Raw genomic sequence first — 19,975 nt, forward strand, 5'->3', positions numbered from 1 at the left:
AAGATGAGGTTTTCGACTCCCTTAAAGATGGACAGTCCCCAAAATCCACAAGGGCAGCCCTGCCTGTCTTATAGGGTCCCCATGAGTGAGTTTGCTTTGGGTTTGGTAGGGTGTGGAATTGATATCTGCACCCAAGTGGTTTAGAACTTTCACCTGTTGGGTGACTTAATCAATCTGTTTGCACTTCCATGCATCTCAGTTCCCACATACCCATTTCGGATCTATCTTGCCAGTTTGTAGACAACATAGTTGGCATTGGTTGGTTTAATTCTGATAGAACAAATATACTTCATACATGTTCAGCTCCTCTAAGACTCCTCCCTATGATTTCTAAATATAGCAAAACTGAGAAAGTCAACATGACAGTACTCATCCTTGGTAGAAATTCCTGGTAGCTTGTCCTTGATAAGTTCATTTTCTAAATCTACTATAATCAATAGCCACAAACTTGGTGGGTTAAAACAATGAAAATATATTCTAATACAGTTCTGGAAGCTGGAAGTCAAAATTATTTTCACTGAACCCTAATCAATAAATAAGCATTTTCTCCAAAGGCTCTAGGTGAGACTGAGATGACAAGTCTCTTGCGGCTGAGGGTGTGTGCCACATTCTTTGGTTTGTGGTCACATCACTCCAATCTCCATCTCCATGGCCACATTGCTCCCTCCTCATCTGTCTTCAAATCATTCTTTGTTTTATAAACATACAAGTTATTTCATTAATCTCTCATCTTACATCACATCTACAAAGTTTTTCTTTTTCATTTGCATTTAAGTACCACCATCCTCCTCCCCATTTAAATGTTAATTCACATCATTAAAATGTTAATTCACAGCATTTACATGTTAATTCACAGCATTAGACTAGAGATGGCTTTGGGGTAGGTTTAGTTTAACCTACCTCTCTGAGCTACATAAGGAGCCCTAGTGGCTTCATGGGTTAAGCGCTAGACTGCTAGTCCAAGGTGGTGGTTCAAATCCAGTTGCTCCCAGGTAAAGGATGAGGTAATTTGCTCCTGTTCAGATTTACAGTTTCCGAAACTGTAGAAAGCAGCTATACTTTGTCCTTTAAGGCTGGGAGGCAGTCATTTTTGTTTTTTTGAGCTACGTACTTTCCTTTTAGTCTTTTCAATAATAAAAATAAATTTCCAGCCATGAGATCCAATTACTCTGGCAACACCTTGGAATCAAAGGGAGAGGTGAAAGCATTTAAAAACAGAAAAATGCAGCCCCTTGGCAGGAGTCTAAGCTCCTCAGAATCTTGAGGAACTGATCGCTAAATGGAAAAAGCAAAGATACCTACTCCTTATTTATCAACAATGACATAAATCTACATTGCGCAATCATAGTCAAAATGCTACTATCCAACAATTTTGCTCATCACTGGCATTTGCCCAGCAGTAATGAATGCTGAAGTTCAAAACAAAAGCAATGCTGGCTTTCATGGTTACACCTCACTCAACAGCCAGATATAAGGAAAAATACCCACATGCCAGAATACAAAATAGAGGCCTGGGAATTTCTAAAAATATGACATTATGTACAGCCAAATACTTAATCAAAAGGGTAAAAAGAGAGCACACAGATTGATTAAAAAATATATTTGAAAAAGACATACGTCTGTCTGAAGTCACAAAACCAGTCTAGTCCCTGGGAAAAGACATACCTGTGAGGATGAATGGCCAGTTTGTTTGTTGCTTTAAAAAAAAAAGACTTTCAGGAAGTGATCTCATGGCTGCAAGAATGGGCTCAAATGGAAGATCAACGATGGTGATGACGCTGGTTTGGGAGCATTTCCTTCTGTGGTACATGGGCTGGATGTGAGTTAAAATCAGCTTGAACACATCAACCTCTAAGAGCATTTGAATTTCTAATGCCTAATATAAATTTCTTGATCACTTTCAATAAACAGAAATACCAAACTCACTGCCATGGAGTCAGGACTGACTCAGAGACACCCTGTGGGTTTCCAAGACTGTAACTGTTTACTGGAGTAGAAAGCCCAGTCTTCTCCCATGAAGCTGCGGGTGGTTTTATAAGGTCTCTCTCTCAGGGACTAGATTTCAGCCTCGGTCCTTGGCTCCACGCGAGAAAGATTTCACGCCGAAGCTGGGCTCGTGATCCAAGTGAATTTAATGAAAGTTCAAAGAAGCATCAGGTTTTACGCGGCACCCATAGGATTCCTTTGACCATACGGCCTGGCAGAGACTGCCCCAGGTCACGCAAGGATCTCTCTCCTCCCACAAAGATGACCAGACCAGTCAAGCAAGACAAGACAAGACCCTCTCCCTCTCCGTCCCTGCCTTTTCAAGGGTTCCTGGGGGAGGCATGGTGAACGACCCCAGGTTGATCCCATTGGCTGAATTGCAGTCACCTGGCCCAGGTGGGCTGCTCCAGGTGTAACGCCCATCTGGGCCCACCGGTGGGAAAATCCAGCTTTTGTCCTTTGCTGGCTCTCCTGGGCATGCGTAAATGGACTTCCCAATTCCCTAGGCTAAGCTACCTAACAGTTTCAATCTGCAGACCATGCAGATCATAGCACCATGTATTCTGTTTGCCTCCTTGCCAAGTTCCTTCACTATAATTCTGGCTTATTCTCACTCGTATCCCACTGATATTGCCTTCATAGTCAGCTCTCAGACTTCGGGAGCAGCTCCCTGATTCTCCTGCTTTATCTCCTCAAATCTGTCATAAACTCAATACTTAAATCTCTCCGGTTTCTTCTCAGTCCCCAGGAATGACAGCCACAAGTTCTACTCCTGCATATGATGCTGTCCTCATATCATCAATCGAGTTGGTTTCAGCTCCTATTGGCCCTAAAAAGAAGAACTGCCCTTGTGGGTTTTAGAGCTTATGACTATTTGTGGGAGTAGAAAGCTTCATCCATCTCCCGTGGGGCACTGACAGTTTTGAACTGCTGACCTTTTATTCGTTAGCAACTCAAAGCATAAGCACTACACCACCACTTTTTCAACATTGTGCACTTTATTTCCCCTGACCCACAATCCATTTCTGATCTATCAACACCCTTTATACTATTTGCAGACTGAACTATTTGGGGAATCCCTAAACCAACACTGTCACTTTCTCATAACCCTGCTTTTGCACTTACTGTTTTCTCTGATCAGCAAATTCTTCCTCTGTAGTCACCGGGTTGTTGATGTGGTTGTTGTTGCTATATGCCTAGTGTAGTGAAATGTGCCCCAATCCTTTGCCATACCCCTGATCAGATGCTTGTTATCCATGGAATTTTTAGAAGTAAACCACAAGATATTTCTTCCTAGTCTGTCTTAGTCTGGAAGCTCCACTGAAATCAGATCATAGCAATGCACAAGCCACCATTGGTAGTTGGCCGTGAGCTGTATTGGCTGTGAGTTGATTTGAAATCTCTGGCATTTGAGACTCTTCTGGAAAGTAAGCCTTCTACCATTGAACCACCAATGGCTCTGATACCTGCTGGACATCTGCTTATACTTTGGAAGCAGATTGAATTCCAGCACGTTGAAGTAGCCTTCTCTGCTGCCCCTCTAGGCATTTGTGTAGAGATTCCATCTTGACCTTTAGCATTTTAAGCATTTTGTCGCCTTATGTTAATTGCAGATCTATTGATCTAACCAATCAACTCACTGAGGACAGGGATAGATTGATCTAACTCACTGTGTATTTTTGTACAGCCCTGTCACGGTCATACGTGTCCGTGCTTCTTTAGCTATGACCGAACAATGTCATCCTGATGGAGTCTAATTTCCCTACCAGCTTGAAATTTGTGTCTGGATTAATTATATTCAATTAAAAATAATTTTAACATTTAGCAAAGCATTCAGCACAGAAAACACACTCAATAATTGCTGAAGTAATAAATGAATGAAGGAAGCATGTCTTTTCCTTTATTTTGTTCATATGTAGTGGACTCCTCTAGACAAAGTTTACATTTGAAATTTCTTAGCATATACATATATATGTATATTTATGGTAGTATAATGATTCTGATTTAATTAAAACATTGTGATGTCAAATTTATTTGGTCAGTGGCAATTGAAGAAAACAAGAGCTCTTTGTGATATGTAATCTTAAATGAGAAAAGGTTTTATGTTATGAGAGTAATATAGACCTATTTGGGGCAATTTAGAAAATGCAAACTAAAATAAAATAATAACCACAACCTAATTATCCAGAGAAAACTAATTAAAAATTATTTTTCTATGTGGGTGCTTCGTTACTGTATGTTATTTTGCCTTTCATGAAATTGCAAATATAGTTGTTAGGTTTCAGACCACATTTTAAGGTTCCATTTAACTCATTGTCATGAAGTTGACTCTAGTTCACAGTGCTCCTATGGATAGAGTAGAGCTCCCTGTAGGGTTTCCCAAACTAGAATCTTTTTTTTAAATAAACACTTTTATGGGGGCTCTTACAGCTCTTATCTCAAGCCATACATTCATGCAGTGTGTGAAGCACATTTGCCGCCATCATCATTTTCAAAGCATTCTCTTCCAACTTGAGCCCCTGATATCAGCTCCCTATTTCTTCCACTTCCCTCCCCCGGCTCCCCTCCCTCATGAACCCTTGACAAGTTATAGATTATTATTTCCATATCTTACATCCTCCTCCATTGCCCCTCATCCACTTTTCTGTTATTCATCCCCCTGGGAGGGGGTTCTAGATTGATTCTCCTTTTCTCCCCCCACCCTCCCCCAAACCTGCTGTTATCTCTACTCCTTGTTGGCCCTGAGGGGTTTATCTCTCCTGGATTCCCTGTGTTTGGGCCTCTTCTCTCTAGCAGTGTGCATGCTCTGGTCTAATCTGACTTGTCAGGTAGAATTGAGGTCATGATAGCGGATGAAGGAAGCACCAAAGAACTAGAGGAGAGTTGTGCATTTCATCGGTGCTATACTACACCCTGACTGGCTCATCAATTCCCTGTGATACCTCTGCCATTGGATCAAACTGTAATCCTTATACAAACAGGCTTCCACAGCATTCTCCTGCAGAGTAGCTGCTGCTTTGGAATCACCATTGTCAGTTAGCAGCCTTAGAGTTGTGACCATTGGACCACCGATGCTTCTTAGAGGAGCACATGGGAAGCACACGTCTCACACGCACAGAGACAGGTGAGTGTTGTGAAAGAATGATCGAGCTCTGGCAGTCCAGTAGCTAAGCACTTGGCCACTAACCGAAAGACTGGCACTTTCAATGCACCACTGTCTATGACGGAGAAAAGTCTGGGCACTTTTCCCATAAAGATTATGGCTGACAGAACCATTCTGCTGTCACACAGAGGTGCTATGAGTGGGAACCTATTTGCTAGTACAAGACAACAGAAATTCTTGGAGAAGCTGATTGCTGGCTCTGCTTCTAGGGCGCCCCTGTCTGGATTGCACTGTCAGCCCTGGGCCACCAAGCAATCTGTGAGCTGGCCAGTGATCTATTTGACTCCCTAAATTTCTGTCTGACTCAAATCACAGGCTGACAAGGGAGGACATTAAAATTAATCTAAAGATCCTTTATTCAAATGCCCCCAAAGCCCACATATTAGGCATCCTCTGTTTTATAAATGTTGATTATTTGGCTTCCTCAGCTGTGCTTGATCAATCCTTCAAGTGGAAAACACACTTATTTCCCCACTCTGGCAGCAGAGAAAGATAAATGTGGAAAATGAGAACAGAAATCTATACACACAGTTGTGCACCCCTCCTCCCTGGTGGTTGTTCCCTTATGAGATGGGGACTACAATGCTCCTGGGACTATGCAGCGCCAGTGAAGGGGAAATGACCCATACAAATTAAATCAGATTTGAGAACAAAGTGAATACTTTGGAATTAAAATATCTATTTTTCAATTTGAAACATATGTATCAGATAAGGTTATTGCAGGGTAATTGCTGAATTTCACTGTAATATATTAATAAATGTAATTGTATTATGTAAAAAAAGTGTGAAGTCTAATAACTAGCTTGCAGTTAATCTGCCTGGAGAGTCCAAATTAACACACTTGGCCACATAAGAACTAGTTTATAGTCTGAACCAGACCAGTGACGGAGGAGGCAGCATATTTTGGGAGAAAGAGGATTAGTTTAACAACGGAGATATTTACTTTCTCTTCCAATTAATTTCATGTGCACTTATCTATGAGCGCAGGAATACAGGCTGATTGATCTGTGTTTTGTCACTTTGTGTGTGTCTTTCTATTCTATGAGGTTTTCTCCTCCTGTAAAGAATTAGTTTTGGAATTCCACAGGGGCAGTTCTGCCCTATCCTGTAAGGTCACTCTGAGTTTGAATTGGCTTGATGGCCATGAGGGAGTGCTTATATTAAATCTAAAATTATGTTCCTAGAAAGATGAATAATGCAATCTTCAATATGTTTCTTACTCTGGAGTGTGTTTCCATTGAGGTCATCATTCTCTCTTAAAAGTATGAATCATCTTGCTTAGCACAGAACTGAAGCTACAAATTGATTACAAAAGATGTCAAAGACACATAGAAAACACTCATGACTGCGAATAATAAAGTTTCATTTACTGGATGCTAAAACAGAGTTTTTAAAGGTTCAAAATGAATGTGTATCATGCTCCTTCATGAAAAGTGATGTATTATAACCTTGGAATGTATGGAGTTTTATGAAGCCATTTGAAATGTTTACATATGGTATTTGTAATTTATAAACTACCATATATACTCGAATACAAGCCGAGCTGAGTGTTAGCCGAGGTACCTAATTATTACCTGAGAAACCAGAAAAACTGATTGAATAGAGCAGAAGCTATTGGTGAGTTTCAATAATCAAAAAATGAAAATAAAATTTCTAAAAATTGAGACATCAGTGGAGTAATGTATTTAAATATTTATTTTAAATAAAAAACACAAATTAAAGGACAAGTCATTTAACATTAGTAAACCAGCACAGTAAGTGGAAAATAGGTTCAACAAAAACAATAAGGTATCAACAATGATACCTTAAGAGTACTATTCCCTGAGCTCAATCAGCAACCAAGCTAAAATGTAAAGAGTTAAAATCCTTCAAAACTGGATTCCTCCTCACATCCGTATCCCAATGCAGAGCTTCAGCTGGTGTGAGGTCATCATAGATGCTGTCCTCACTGAGATCTCCGTCATCACCATCACTGCTGTCATTTTCATACAAAGCACAGTCTTCACTGCCATTCATAGCATTACTAATACTATATTTCTGGAAGGCACATCGCACCATGTCTTCTGGAATGTCTTCCCATGCATCTCGAACCCACTTTGCTATTAACTCCATGTCAGGCTTCATGAGATTTCCTCCTTTTGTTAATCCGGCTTGACCAGATGCCATCCATTCATGCCACATCCTTCACACACGGTCTTCAAAAGGCTTATTCAAAGATACATCCAGAGGCTGCAGTACAGATGTAAGTAAGCACACCTGGAATAATGGCTAAAGTAACTTTACTAGATGTTGCCAATTTTTTTAATGTCATCCGATAGGTGGGCTCTGAACATATCCCAAACAAGTAGTGATGGCTTTTTCTTTAAGGTTGCTCCTGGTAATCGGTCCCAAATTTCTTCCATCCATTTTATTGTTCCGTCTTCATCCATCCAGCCGTTAACATGTGCACACAGTAATTCTTGGTGGGAAATTGATCTTTTTAGGCAAGGTCTTTCTTTTAAAAATAATGACAGGACGGAGCTGAATTCCATTAGCCAAACATGATAGAACTACTGTAAAGTGTTTTGTTTTTTTTTTTCATTTCCTGTGGTTTTGAGAAAAATGTTTTTTTCTTCTAAACTTGCCACAGTTCTGTTGCTTGGAAGATCAAAAGTCATGGCAGTTTCATCCATATTCCCAACATCATCCAGGTCATAATTATAAATCCTTCTTTGTTTTGTAATAAACGACTGGAATGACACAATTTTTTCTTCAAGGTCTTGTGGCAATTTCTTGGAAATCGTTGTGCTTTTTCTCAAACATAGGCCAAACCTATTCATGAAGCTGGTACACCATCCTGCTGACGCAGCAAATTTTACAATGCCTGGTGCTTTATACTTGTCATCCTTAGCCGTTTGTAGAGCATGTATGTGGATTCCCATGCATGTTAGCAGTAATCATTTTGATGACACTCCACCACCCATTTATGCAATTCACTCTCTAGAGCCCCATAAAAAGACGATAAACCACAACAAGCTTTTTTAACTTTTGGAATCTGTTCCAAGTCAGCCTTCATTTTCCACCACTCCCTCACTTGCTTTTCATCCACACCGAATTCCCTATTTGCAATACCGTTATTGCTCTCTTCTGCTTTTGACACAACCTTCGTTTTGAAACCAGCCTCATATGACCAACGTTCTTGTTTTGGTTCAAGAGTATCCATTTACAATAGGATAAAAAAGCAAGACTTTGAAAAAGAACTTTCATGGTAATGCCCTCCACCCTGCGACGTCTTAGCCGGGAGGAGGAGGGGGCGTCCGTGCAGGCGGGGCCTGCAGGATGTGAATTAACAGAGAGACCAGAGGGGAGAGACAGAATACAACCACAGACATACTTACTAGTTCAGCGGCTGGCATAAGTGAATCACTACGGGTGCTTCTATGAATTGGAGCCGTTCACATCATAGGAGGCTCTGATTGGTTAGATGTGAGTAAACAAACATTCAAAGCCCTGCAGTGTCAGCGGGGCTTTGTATGAACAGCAGAGAAAAGGCAATCACCCGCAAGATAACAGGCGCTCATCCAGTTATGGGGGGGATGGGGGGCCCAGCAAGATGTTACACTTCGCTGGGGTACCACTGACCAGTGTAGTATAAGCCGAACTCCAGTTTTTCAGCACATTTTTTGTACTGAAAAACTCGGCCTATATGCGAGTATATATGGTACTTCATTATTAATAGTCTCCACCTCCCAATGGATACACATATGAAAAATAGGGCAAAATTGGAGAAGTTGACCAATCAATTAAAAGAAAAGTTGGTAAAATCTATTTCCGGTAACCATGGTCTCCAAAGTCTTTTCTAATACAACTTGATAAAGAATAAGCTGTTTGTGGAGTACTCTGCCTGTGGGATTTCCCAAACGCATTATGTCTGTTCTTTCAGAAGTATTTCCTTCACTTTGGATACTCAAGACCACTTCTATCTAGTGACTATGAATTCAAGTTTAAGTTTCAGAGTTTGGGCTAATTAAATTAAGTTGCTAACTACAATTTGAACAGTATAATAGTCTCCACAAATCACCACTTCAGAAAATTGGCAGGAAAACTTTTGATTTTCAAACTTATTAGAGAAACACTCTCACAGCCTTGTCCACAAAGGCTATAGTTTGGACCCCAGGGAGTGTTTTTCCCACAAGAACCACGGGGTCAGCCACACTGTGAGCTCTGCCACACACCAGGAAAGGACACACAGCCAGGCTGGCACGCTGCCAGGAGCCAGCACGCTGTGCAAGTACAGAGCACAGCTTGAAGAGCGCTGTGGAGGGACCATCTGGGGAGGGCGAGAGATGCACTTCAGAGTTGAATTGAGCTGAATGTTCTGGTCATAGAAAGGTCAGAATCTGTGCAAGTGTGGGAACAGCAGGGCCATGCCAACTCAGATTCCAAACATCAGGGCCACTCCAACTGGTACATTCCATTTGCTTTTAATTATCAGCTTACCGCAGGGATTTTTTTTTCTTGTAAATAAGGATGACAAGCAAATTAAGCTCTAGCAGGTGCAACAAAGCTTATTTTGTCCTGAGTTGAAACAGTCCTGATAACTTGTCAGATTGAGCCATGTGGCAGGAAACGTGTATGGTTGTCTTCTTCTTTAGGAAAGCGCCCGATTATGGTTTCTAAGGAAAGCAATGCAGAAGCAAGTGCAGTTGTTGTATCAAATTAATGTTTTGTTTTAGAGTGATTATTATGTTAGTCGTAGCTGTGTGTTTGTTTTGATGAAAGACTTTTTAAAATTTGGTATTTTGAATTCAATCTTTGCCAAAGTCTGAAGTTGCCATCCAAGAAGTGCTCGTGGCTGTCTGCCACTTTGAACGGCTCCCTGGAGCACCTGGTGCAGCCGCTCCACTAAGCAGTAGGGCCGTGCCATTTCAGAGGGGTAATGAAATGCGAGCATACAGTACGGTGTCTGTAAATCAAAATTTAGACTGGGAGGAATCAGATTGTTGCCAGGGTAACAGAAAGGAGGCATTTATATGCTAATTCAAGTTTGGATTCAGCCCCCCTGCACCTTTGATTTTGTATTAATTCCCCCATTTATGCCTATGCACACGTCAATCTGAAACTCCTGTAGTGGAATGGACAACCAGCTGTCTGAGGTGAGCGAGGTCCCATCCTTCACGGAGGCAAGACACAGATTAGGGCGTCTCCAGGGAGTCTTTCCAATCTGGGTTCCTAATGTGCACTTTATCTCACACAAACTTGGTTTCCTCTTGAGGACTGGCAAAAGAGGCTTCATTTGTTCCAAGATTTTCCTTTGCGTTTTAGTTTAATTAACACTGATCCAAGAAACCACAATAAATCACCCTTTGCCATGTGGGTAAACACTGAATCTCATTCTTACTCTTAGAGACATTTGTGGTGAACAAACCAGATTAGAAACTCCTAAAAGAATCACACATTTGAAAGAAAAATAGGTATTTGGATTGTCCAGAGCAGGGGTTGGCAAACTGGAGCGCTGACGCCCTACGCAGCTCTTTTTTGTGCCTACATGTGGCCTGGAAGTAAAAAAAAATTTTTTAAGTGTCATAGTTTCATTTATCATATTACTGTAAATGTTCCTTATTTGTAAAAATATATTTTTGGCTCTTGAATAACCTTACTGTATATACTCATGTATAAACTGAGTTTTTTCAGCACATTTTCTATGCGGTAAAATTCGGTGCTTTGGCTGATATTTGGGTTGGGTTATACTTGAGTCTATACGGTAAGTTGTTATGAGGAACAGGATTGCTCTTCCATCTCAAAGCTTGCCAGTGCTTGGTCTAGAGTAGCCCCTGAACCCTCCCTTTGCATTACCCAAAACCAAATACCAAACCCATCACCCTTGAGTTGATCCTGACTGACAGCTATCATGGAAGACAGAGTAGAGCTGCCCAGAGGGTCTCAGGGCCTTAAATCTTTACAGAAGCAAATTGCTGCATCTTTCTTCTGGGACTCAGCTAGTGGGTTGGAATAATGGACCACTGTGCCACCAGGTATCCTTTGTTTCTTACTAGGTTTTAATTATTAGTAAGCTAATGAATTCTCTAAAAAAAATCAAATAATCGTTAAAATGCTTAGACATTTTGTTATGTTAGACTCTGTAGAAAAGTAAAGGCAGGACTATTGTATGTCTTTGTATATAGAAATAGATTTTTGGTAGTGAATTGACACGTAGAAGTAGGTTAAGTCTACCCAATGGTACAACCTACAGTTGTAGAAGCAGGCAAGTCCACTCCATTTCAAGACAGGCTTCTCTAAGACTCATGTAGCAGAGGAAGCTGTTGCACAAAAAGCAGTGTGACAGAATGCTAAAAACGGATGAGGAGAAGGATACAGGCTGGTATATGCAGACATAAATGGATCCAAGGTGAGCTAAATGAATCCATCATGCACCAACTGCTTTTTGGATTGACAGGTGATGCAATATTATATCCAAGAACCAGATGTATGATCCAGCTCCACTAGAAGGCCAAAGGTCAAAGAAAACTCCACACTGCTAAGAATCTCTCTTATTACAGAGTGAAATCCTCAAGGAAGTGTCATTAGACTGTGACCTGATTGATAGGCTGGGCTCCACCCCTGCCTTCACTCAGTAGTTCCTAGTTGACATAGATCCTAACCATCACATACCACATCATCCCTATATAGACTTTCACTAGAAAATAAATATTAACAGAAAGAGCTATTTCCATTACTAATTCCATTGTGAATTCAATCCCTTCACTCCTTTGATTTTATATTAATTCTCCCATTTATGCCAGTACTTACAGCAATCTGAAACTCCTTTAGTAGATGGGCAACCAACTCATTGTTAATGGTTTGAAGTGCTTAAAATATTTCAGAATTTTATTTATTTAACAATACCTATTTTGAGCATTCTATGTGACAGAAACCCTGACATGACCTAGGAAAAAACAAGCAAAAATAATATGATGCAGTCCCTAAAGATATTTTATTTACTTGTAAGAGACATATGAACAATTTCAGTATTAAGGTTTAAGTACTAAAATAGAATTACGTGAATGGTATCATTAATGGTATGGTATTTTATGGAGATAAAGGAAATTTTTATAGTGGAGAATGCACTTGAACCAGGATAAACAGAGTGAGAGGAACTGGGTAAATGTAGATGTGAAGATTCTATCTGAAAGGAATGAATCATTCTAGGGGAATCAACTGGTATGTAAGATGATTAAATATAATTCAGCTGATATATGAGTTTTCACACAAAAAAGTCAGATTACTAGAACAATGGGAAATTTTTATATTTTAAAAAACACCAACTATGTGACAGACACCATGCTAAACAATAAAGGAGATACTAAAAGTAGTTGTGGGTGATATAGTCAGCTTTTCATATAAGAAAGATTAACCTCAGGGAAACATATCTTAAGCTAAAGATTCAGTGATAAAAAAAAGCGAGATTGTCAATATTTCCTGGATTCAAAAGAGAATCACGTTTCACCTTTTTAGAAAATTATCTTTCACTTAACTCTTTATTAAGTATCTTAGGCCGGGCTCTATAAAGAAGCAAAACCATTGAAGTTTATATAAGTATATATATATATATATGCATATATATATAGAAATTAAAATTTTTAATGGCTCACAAATCCATGGGTCAGAAGGCTAGAGGCTTCTCCTGATGTACACAGCTGTGATGGTGGATGGAGCAAAGAATGGCAGGGAGGTGGCTGAGGAAGAGAATGAATACAAAATTGGCAGGTCAAATAGCAGGCACTACCAGTTCCATGATCAGCAGGAAGTATGGCAGGATGTAAGTTTAGGTCCAAAGAACCAGAGTTCAATAAGCCAAATGCAGGTTCTGGTTCCAGCAAAAAACAAGTAAAGCTTTTCCACAGCACCCATTTCTATTGGAAGCAAGCCACAACCCCAAAGAAATTTCTTTCTGTTGATTCCTTCAGGATTGTCATAGCAGTTAGGGTATGTGTCCCATCCTCATCCTCATCTCATTAAGAAGGTGATTACACTGCGTAAGGTCGCAGCATGGAGAATTATTTAGTCTTAACTGCCCAGCCCCTGAGAATCGCAACCCAGTCAGGTTGACACAAAACCTTAACTATAACAGTAGGGTAATTTCTTTTTGTTGTTTGCAGGTTCAAATGTTCCTTCTAAGAAGAGGTATGCCCAATACAGGAAAAAAAAAATTAGGCTGCATTTTATGCATTGACATGATCTCTCTTTGTCAATATTTGCGTGGCATCTATAATCCATTAGATGACTGGTTTCAAGATGATGGGGATGTAGCCAGTCTTCTGAATAGCATATTCAACCCATAGCTGGTGCTCTGTCTATATTTTGTGTAAATAAATGATCGGCACAAAATGTAGTATTGGAGAAAAGGATGGGTAGGGATGATATTAACAAGTAAAATCAAGAGTAGGTGGATAATAAACAGAGAAGAAAGGTGAGAGAAGAAGCTGAGTAAGGTCCACGTATCCGGCTAGGGCAACTAAAGGTGTCTAGGTTTGAAGTAAGATTATGCTGTAAATCTGAAACCTGTTATATTGATTAGATCACAAATCAAATTTAATTATCTTCATTGTGATCCTTATGTCATCATAGGCTGTTTCATAAATTATTACAGTGGGATATTTTTGTAGAAGCTTAACATAATCTATTTAGTTTGATTCTTTTGGTTCGAGGTTTAAAAGTTTTTCCCTGTGCATTTTTCTCTGTATCTGTGGTGTACATCCAAGATTGAAGCCAGATATTTTTGACATGTGACATGATTCAGCTATTTTATTTTTTTCCCTAAAAAATGTTTGAAAGTTTGGAAACCTGGGGGCATCTCTTATCTTTGCCATCAGATAATAAGACTAATTTTTGTCATAGGCTATGATTAACTCCAAAACCAAAATTACAGTGCATAAAAATAGACCTGTAATTATTTTGAAGTTGGAAATCTGTATGTAAAGTCTCTTGGAAACTAAAAGTAGATCTTAGAGAGTAGCCTGTGAGCTTTGATATCAAAAACTGCCTTAGGACCACTTTATAATTTATACCCTTAATTTACATGGACAATATTGTCTCTTTCCTCACAGTGACACAGAGAGAAAAAGAAAAAGAAAAGCCCAAAGGAAAAGAAAAAGGAAAGGAAAAGGAAAAACCTCAAAAGAAAGGTATGGAGTTCGTCGTCGTCGTTTTCACGCATTGGTTCACACCCTTTTACTTTCTCGGTGTGCAATTCACATTCCACGTGCCACGGTCTTCAATTCTGAGTGCAACTGGAACGCAGGACCACAAGTGAGGACTTCAAGGAACAGAACCTTGTTTTCTCAAAGTTCCAGGGGATAAAAGCATGAAGTCATGGCACTGGGCTATTGTCCATGTGGCCGTTATATGGCAGTCGCCCTGGTGGAGTTGTGGTTTTCTGGTGGGCTGTTTACCACAAGGTCAGCAGCTTGAAACCACAGCTGCTCCTAGCAAAAGCCACAATGCCTTCCACTACCCTGCGCCTTGCAAACCCACAAGGACTACTCTGCCCTGTCCTAGAGGGTCACTATGAGTCAGAATTGAAACATGGCAGTGAATTCTGTGTATTGAATTGATTATATGGGAAGTCCCTCTCTATTAACTTTTTGGGGAAAGATCCTTATCTCGGTTTCTGTTGCACTCAGAATTCCTAGATTCTTGGATATCTACACATAGAAACTACCTTCCTCCATTCGTACTTGCTTGGCTGTGTTTCTGTTGCTCTGACCTCACCCATGGCGTAGAGGGCCTCGTTAACATAGAAAGAAAGCTCTATTCTCACATACAGTGATACTCTCCAGTGAGTTGCTATTGTGGCTAGGTCATGGAGGTCATTCCAATGCTTAGCAGCTCTAGAGACAACAGAAGGAAACACTGCCTCCAACCTGTTCCATCCTCACCACTATTACTATGTGTGTTTGTCTGGGTACTTTAGAGAGACAAATCCACAGAAACCCCGTGCTGCCCAAGCCCACGAGTCCAACATTAACCCATATGTCCAACACCAATCCACAAACTCCTCCTCCATCTCACAAAATACACACAATGATGCCAACTGCAGGAGGAAAGCTGAAACAGTGAATGTGTAAGCATCTCAGTGCTGGCAAGGGTCTCCACACGGCTGCTTCAGCACCCAGGGCTGCATCGGGATATGTCCATGTGGCTCCTCCTCAGGGATGTCTTGCAGGAAGTGAGCCTTGCTAGCTAAAAGCAGGGAACTGGCCAAGGCAGCTGCACCCTGTTCCGACCATCAGAAAACAAGAGACCAGAGAACTACAAAGGCAAGGCTCACTGAGCCATTTATCCCTCAGCCCTTCAATGAACTCCACATGTGTTTATCGGCCAGGTTGGTCCAATAACTAGCTCACTGTTTGAGCCTGGTTGTTGCAGTCACGATGGTGATCCATCTCGTTGAGAGTTCGTCAACTTTTTCCTTCACCCTCTACCCAGCATGAAATCGTTTTCCAGGGACTTGTGTCTTCGGATAACATGTTCAAAGTGTTGTAGGCAAAGCTTGCCATCCTGGGTTCTAAGAAACGTTCTGGCTATCCTTCCAAAATATAGTTATTTGTTTTTCAGGCAGTCCATGGTACGTTCAATATTCCTTACTGACACAATAATTCAAATATATTAATTCTTCTCTACTCTTCCTTATCCATTATCCAGTTTTCACATGTATATAATGAAGTGATTGAAAATACTATAGACTGGGTCACTCAGATCTTAGTTTTCAAAGTGATGTTTTTGTTCTTAATACTGTGAAGAGTTTTTTTAAAATAGATTTGTGTAATATGATGTGTCCCTGGATTTCTTGATTACTGTTTCCATGGGGGTTGATTGTGAATCTAAATCAATATTGCATCAACATAACATCTACTCCCAAATCAAATGGGATTAGATCCATGGGTCTAGGGTACAGAATTTCAATTCACACTGTGAGGAAACACAATTTAACCCATAACAACCATACATTTATTTTTAATTTAATCATGTCATGATTATTTAATGAGATTACCTTTTTTATCCTTATAATCTTTACCTTTTAATTACGGTATTTAGACCTTTACTATTTGACGTAATTTTTATATTACTGGGGTGTGTTATTTAGCAGTTTCAAAAATCCATTTTGCTCTTGTGAATAGTGCTGCTTTAGTCAAGGGGGAGCGCACAACAACCCAAGAAGTGGCTCTGATTCCTTTCAATTTCCAGTTGCTTTCAGCATCATATTGTTTCCCATAGTGGTTGTATCTATTTACCAGTCCACCAACAGTGTATATGAGTTCCATTCGCTCCACATCCTCCCCAGCACTTGTTTTTGGTGTTTATATTTATTGTTTTAGTATTGGGCTGGGGTTGTGGGTGTAAGGTGGTATCACCTGTGGTTTTAATTTGCATTGCCCGGATGGCTAGTGATCATGAACACTGTTTTCATGTGTTTGTTTGTCATGTGTACTTAATTTTTGGCGAACTGTCTGTTCATGTCTTTTTTCCCACTTCACAATTGGGTCTTTGTTATGTTCTTATTGAGCTGTTGGGAGTTCTGCAGACTTTGTTAACAAGACCCAAGACCGATGTGTCATTGGTGAAATATTTGTCCCAGTCTCTTTCAAAGAGGGGGAGGGTATAGGAATGATGGAACACTGAGCAACAACAACACCAACAAAAGGACAGCTGGTTGTTCGTCCTGGGAGGAAACCAGGGCTGTGTGGCGTGGAGGTCTTTGGCGCAGCTGTTGTGTCTGTTAATATGTTCTCTTATTACCTCGTGATCTTTTAGAATGTCGGGGGGTTGTGGGACTTGGGGGTTGGGATTAAGGCTAGGGGAATGATTTTGGAGTCTGGTGTGTCACCAAATCAAAACACAAATCCAAACCTACTGCCATTAAATGAATTCTAACTGATAATGACCCTATAGAACAGAACAGAACTGCTCCTACAGGTTCTTGAGTCCATAACCCTTAATGGAGTCCTGGTGCTATTGTGGCTATATTGGGCTACAATATGAAAGTTCAAGCCACAAGGAGGAAGATGGGGCCTTCTCTGCCTGTAAAGAGTTACAATCTCAGAAACTCATGGGGAGAGTTTTAACCTGCCTGTGTCAGTCTGGGTAGACTAGAGAAACAAATTCATTGACACTCACGTGTGTATGAGAAAGAGCTTTATATACAAGGGAAGTTGAACATTGAGAAAACATCCCATCCCAGTCCAGATCCACTCCATAAGTCCGATATTAGCCTATATGTCCGATCCCAATCTAGAAAGTCCTCTTCAGAATCACGTAACACAAGCAATGACCCCAAATGCAGGAAGATCACAGGCCAGTGGATGGGAAGTCTTGTGGATCCAGTGGTATGGAAAGCATCTCAACACTGGCAGGAGTCTCCACGTGGGCTCCTCCAGTTCACAAGGCATGGGGTCTATCAGCGTAGTGCCATCTGTCTTGTCAGTAGAGTGTCTCTTAAGGAGTGAGCAGAGAGAGTGTGTCTCCCACCTCCATGGAGGAAATATGGGAATTCTGAGAATCCTCCAGGGGAAAGCCATGCCCACACAGAGGCCTCATTGGCTGTACAATGATTGGCAGACAGGACCCCACCCCGTCACTTGTAATCTTCTCAAATTGACAACAGATTATATAATCATCACATTGCCTTCCTTAAAGGCACAGTGAAATTTGGTTTGATGGCAGTGAGATTTTTCTAGTTTAAATGTTTATGAGAATAAAGAGCCTCATCTTTCTCTCATGGAGCAGCTGGGGATTTCAAACTGCTGACCTTGTGGTTTGCAGCCCAACCCATAACCCATTATACCACCAAGGCTCCTTCCTAAATCTTACAGCCAAGGAAACCAATCTCTATGAAACAGTGTTACTCGGTAACCCATGGGGTCACAATAAGATAGAATGGATTTGACAGCAATGAATTTTTGCCTGTCTGCTGATGTATAAAATAATCTACTGTACTACAACCCCATGGACGTTTTTGTAAATTGTACTCTGGAAGGGCTAGGATAGTAACCCTACTAACAATGTCAACAATAGTACAGATGGCTTAGGGGAGGACTGGATATACTGCTACCCCAGAGACTTGTTGCCTTCTCTCATCAATAGCTCTACTAAGCATATTGGCATATAATTATTTCCCATTCATAGTAAACCACCCCCATACTTACCATCACACCTTGTATTTATGGTGCCACTGGGTGAATTTGAACTACTAACCTGTGGACCCAGTATTTCTGTCACAATGATTATTAATTAGTTTTCAACTGGACCTTTACTTTAAGCTTTCTATGAGGTACATATTCTCTCACTGAGATTCCAGCAAACTATTCCTAGACTATGTTTAAAGAGAATCGTTTCTAGTAAACATTGTAAGCATATCTCTCTGCATTATAAAGTTAGTGTCCATTATTCCTATTATTATATGATAGAAAAAGTAAATACTTGAGGCTCTGATTTTTTTCTCTAATAATTTGCCTTTTCTTAAATCAACTGTTTAAGTAAATCTCATCTTATTATTTAATCTAATTTTTAACATATTTTTCATATCCATTGTTATTCTCCAATATGCAACGTGTATGTAAATGTTGAAAACTATATGATGAAGCTTCAAGTGTTCGTGGAAAAATGTAATTGATAGAAAATGGATTTTAAAATGTATCTCATCTTTTGATTCAAGAAACAACCAAGCACTACAATCAAATATATTTGAGATATAAATATAAAATGTACATATTATAGTTCTCAGAATTCTGTAACCTACATTGTTGGGAAATACAAAATTTTACTAGTGTCTGTAAATAAAATAGAAGTTAATAAAGTAAATTAACATTGATTTATTAGTTTATTAAAAACAATAAGATGATATAATGCTTCTGGCAGCTTGTCAATTAAGAAGGAACATTTAATCAGTAATTTGTTTTATTACTTTGCACTCTCCTGGTGATTCTCAACTCCCTTAGGGAATATCTAAAAAGTTTGAGTCGTCACAATGATGTGGGGTGGCAGTCTATAATCATTTAGTAACAGGGTTGAGGCTACGTTCCTTATTCCTTCCCAAATGTCAATTGTGCCTTTGTTGAAAAACACTTAATTAGCGGAATTTCAAGTTCTGAACTAAATACTTTCTTTCATAAGTCCTAAAAGGAGTACTTCTTTCTGACATGATAATACATCGTTTAGACAAGTTCTTATAAAATCCCTCTTCCTTTGTTCGTCTTTTTGGAAATATTTATCTACTTAAGAATATTAACTGAAAAAATGAGAGTGGATTTAGGTTTCTTATTCTTTTTAAGGTTCAATGCCAAGCCTTGCAAATTTTATTCCATACAGTTATCATTACTGCATTGATAGCACTATATTCTAAATTACACCCATTACTGTAATATATCTTCAAGATAATCTATATTGTTGATAGCTATAAAAATTAACCAAAGAGAAAACTTGATCTTGAATTCTAGTGAAATTAGGTACTAATGTATTTTTTTTGTTTTTAAGCAACTCACAAGGAAAAAACTGAGAAAAAAGAAAAACCAGAAACAAAGACAACGGTGAAAGGTAATATCCCCTTGATATTTGCATTACTGAATTCTTTGTATTTAAAATTAGATTATATTTGATAGGTAGCCAGCTGATTGAAGAATTTAGTGCTTTTTCAATAAAACTTTGCTTTACACTTAAATTTTAACATCTAAAAGAGGAGCAGAACTGAGTATTTGAAGTAGTTGTATCAGGAAAGTTAGAGGAAAATGAAGAGCTTTGCTGTGCATTGTAAGAACATTGGCTCCTGTCACCTTCACCATTTGGAAAAGA

The 19,975-nt window shown here is 39.7% G+C and overlaps 1 protein-coding gene across 1 annotated transcript in view; it reads left to right on the plus strand.

Moving 5' to 3' along the window:
* TRDN (triadin) overlaps positions 1-19,975 on the plus strand; it is a 179,541-nt gene that overhangs the window by 126,549 nt on the left and 33,017 nt on the right. Inside the window, exons 6-7 of the mRNA XM_075553734.1 lie at positions 14,236-14,313; positions 19,661-19,720. Coding sequence (XP_075409849.1) covers positions 14,236-14,313; positions 19,661-19,720 — 138 coding nt within the window. The remainder of the gene's footprint in view (positions 1-14,235; positions 14,314-19,660; positions 19,721-19,975) is intronic.

The sequence above is a fragment of the Tenrec ecaudatus genome, chromosome 7, assembly GCF_050624435.1.
Source record: "Tenrec ecaudatus isolate mTenEca1 chromosome 7, mTenEca1.hap1, whole genome shotgun sequence".
NCBI classification, from domain to species: domain Eukaryota; kingdom Metazoa; phylum Chordata; class Mammalia; order Afrosoricida; family Tenrecidae; genus Tenrec; species Tenrec ecaudatus.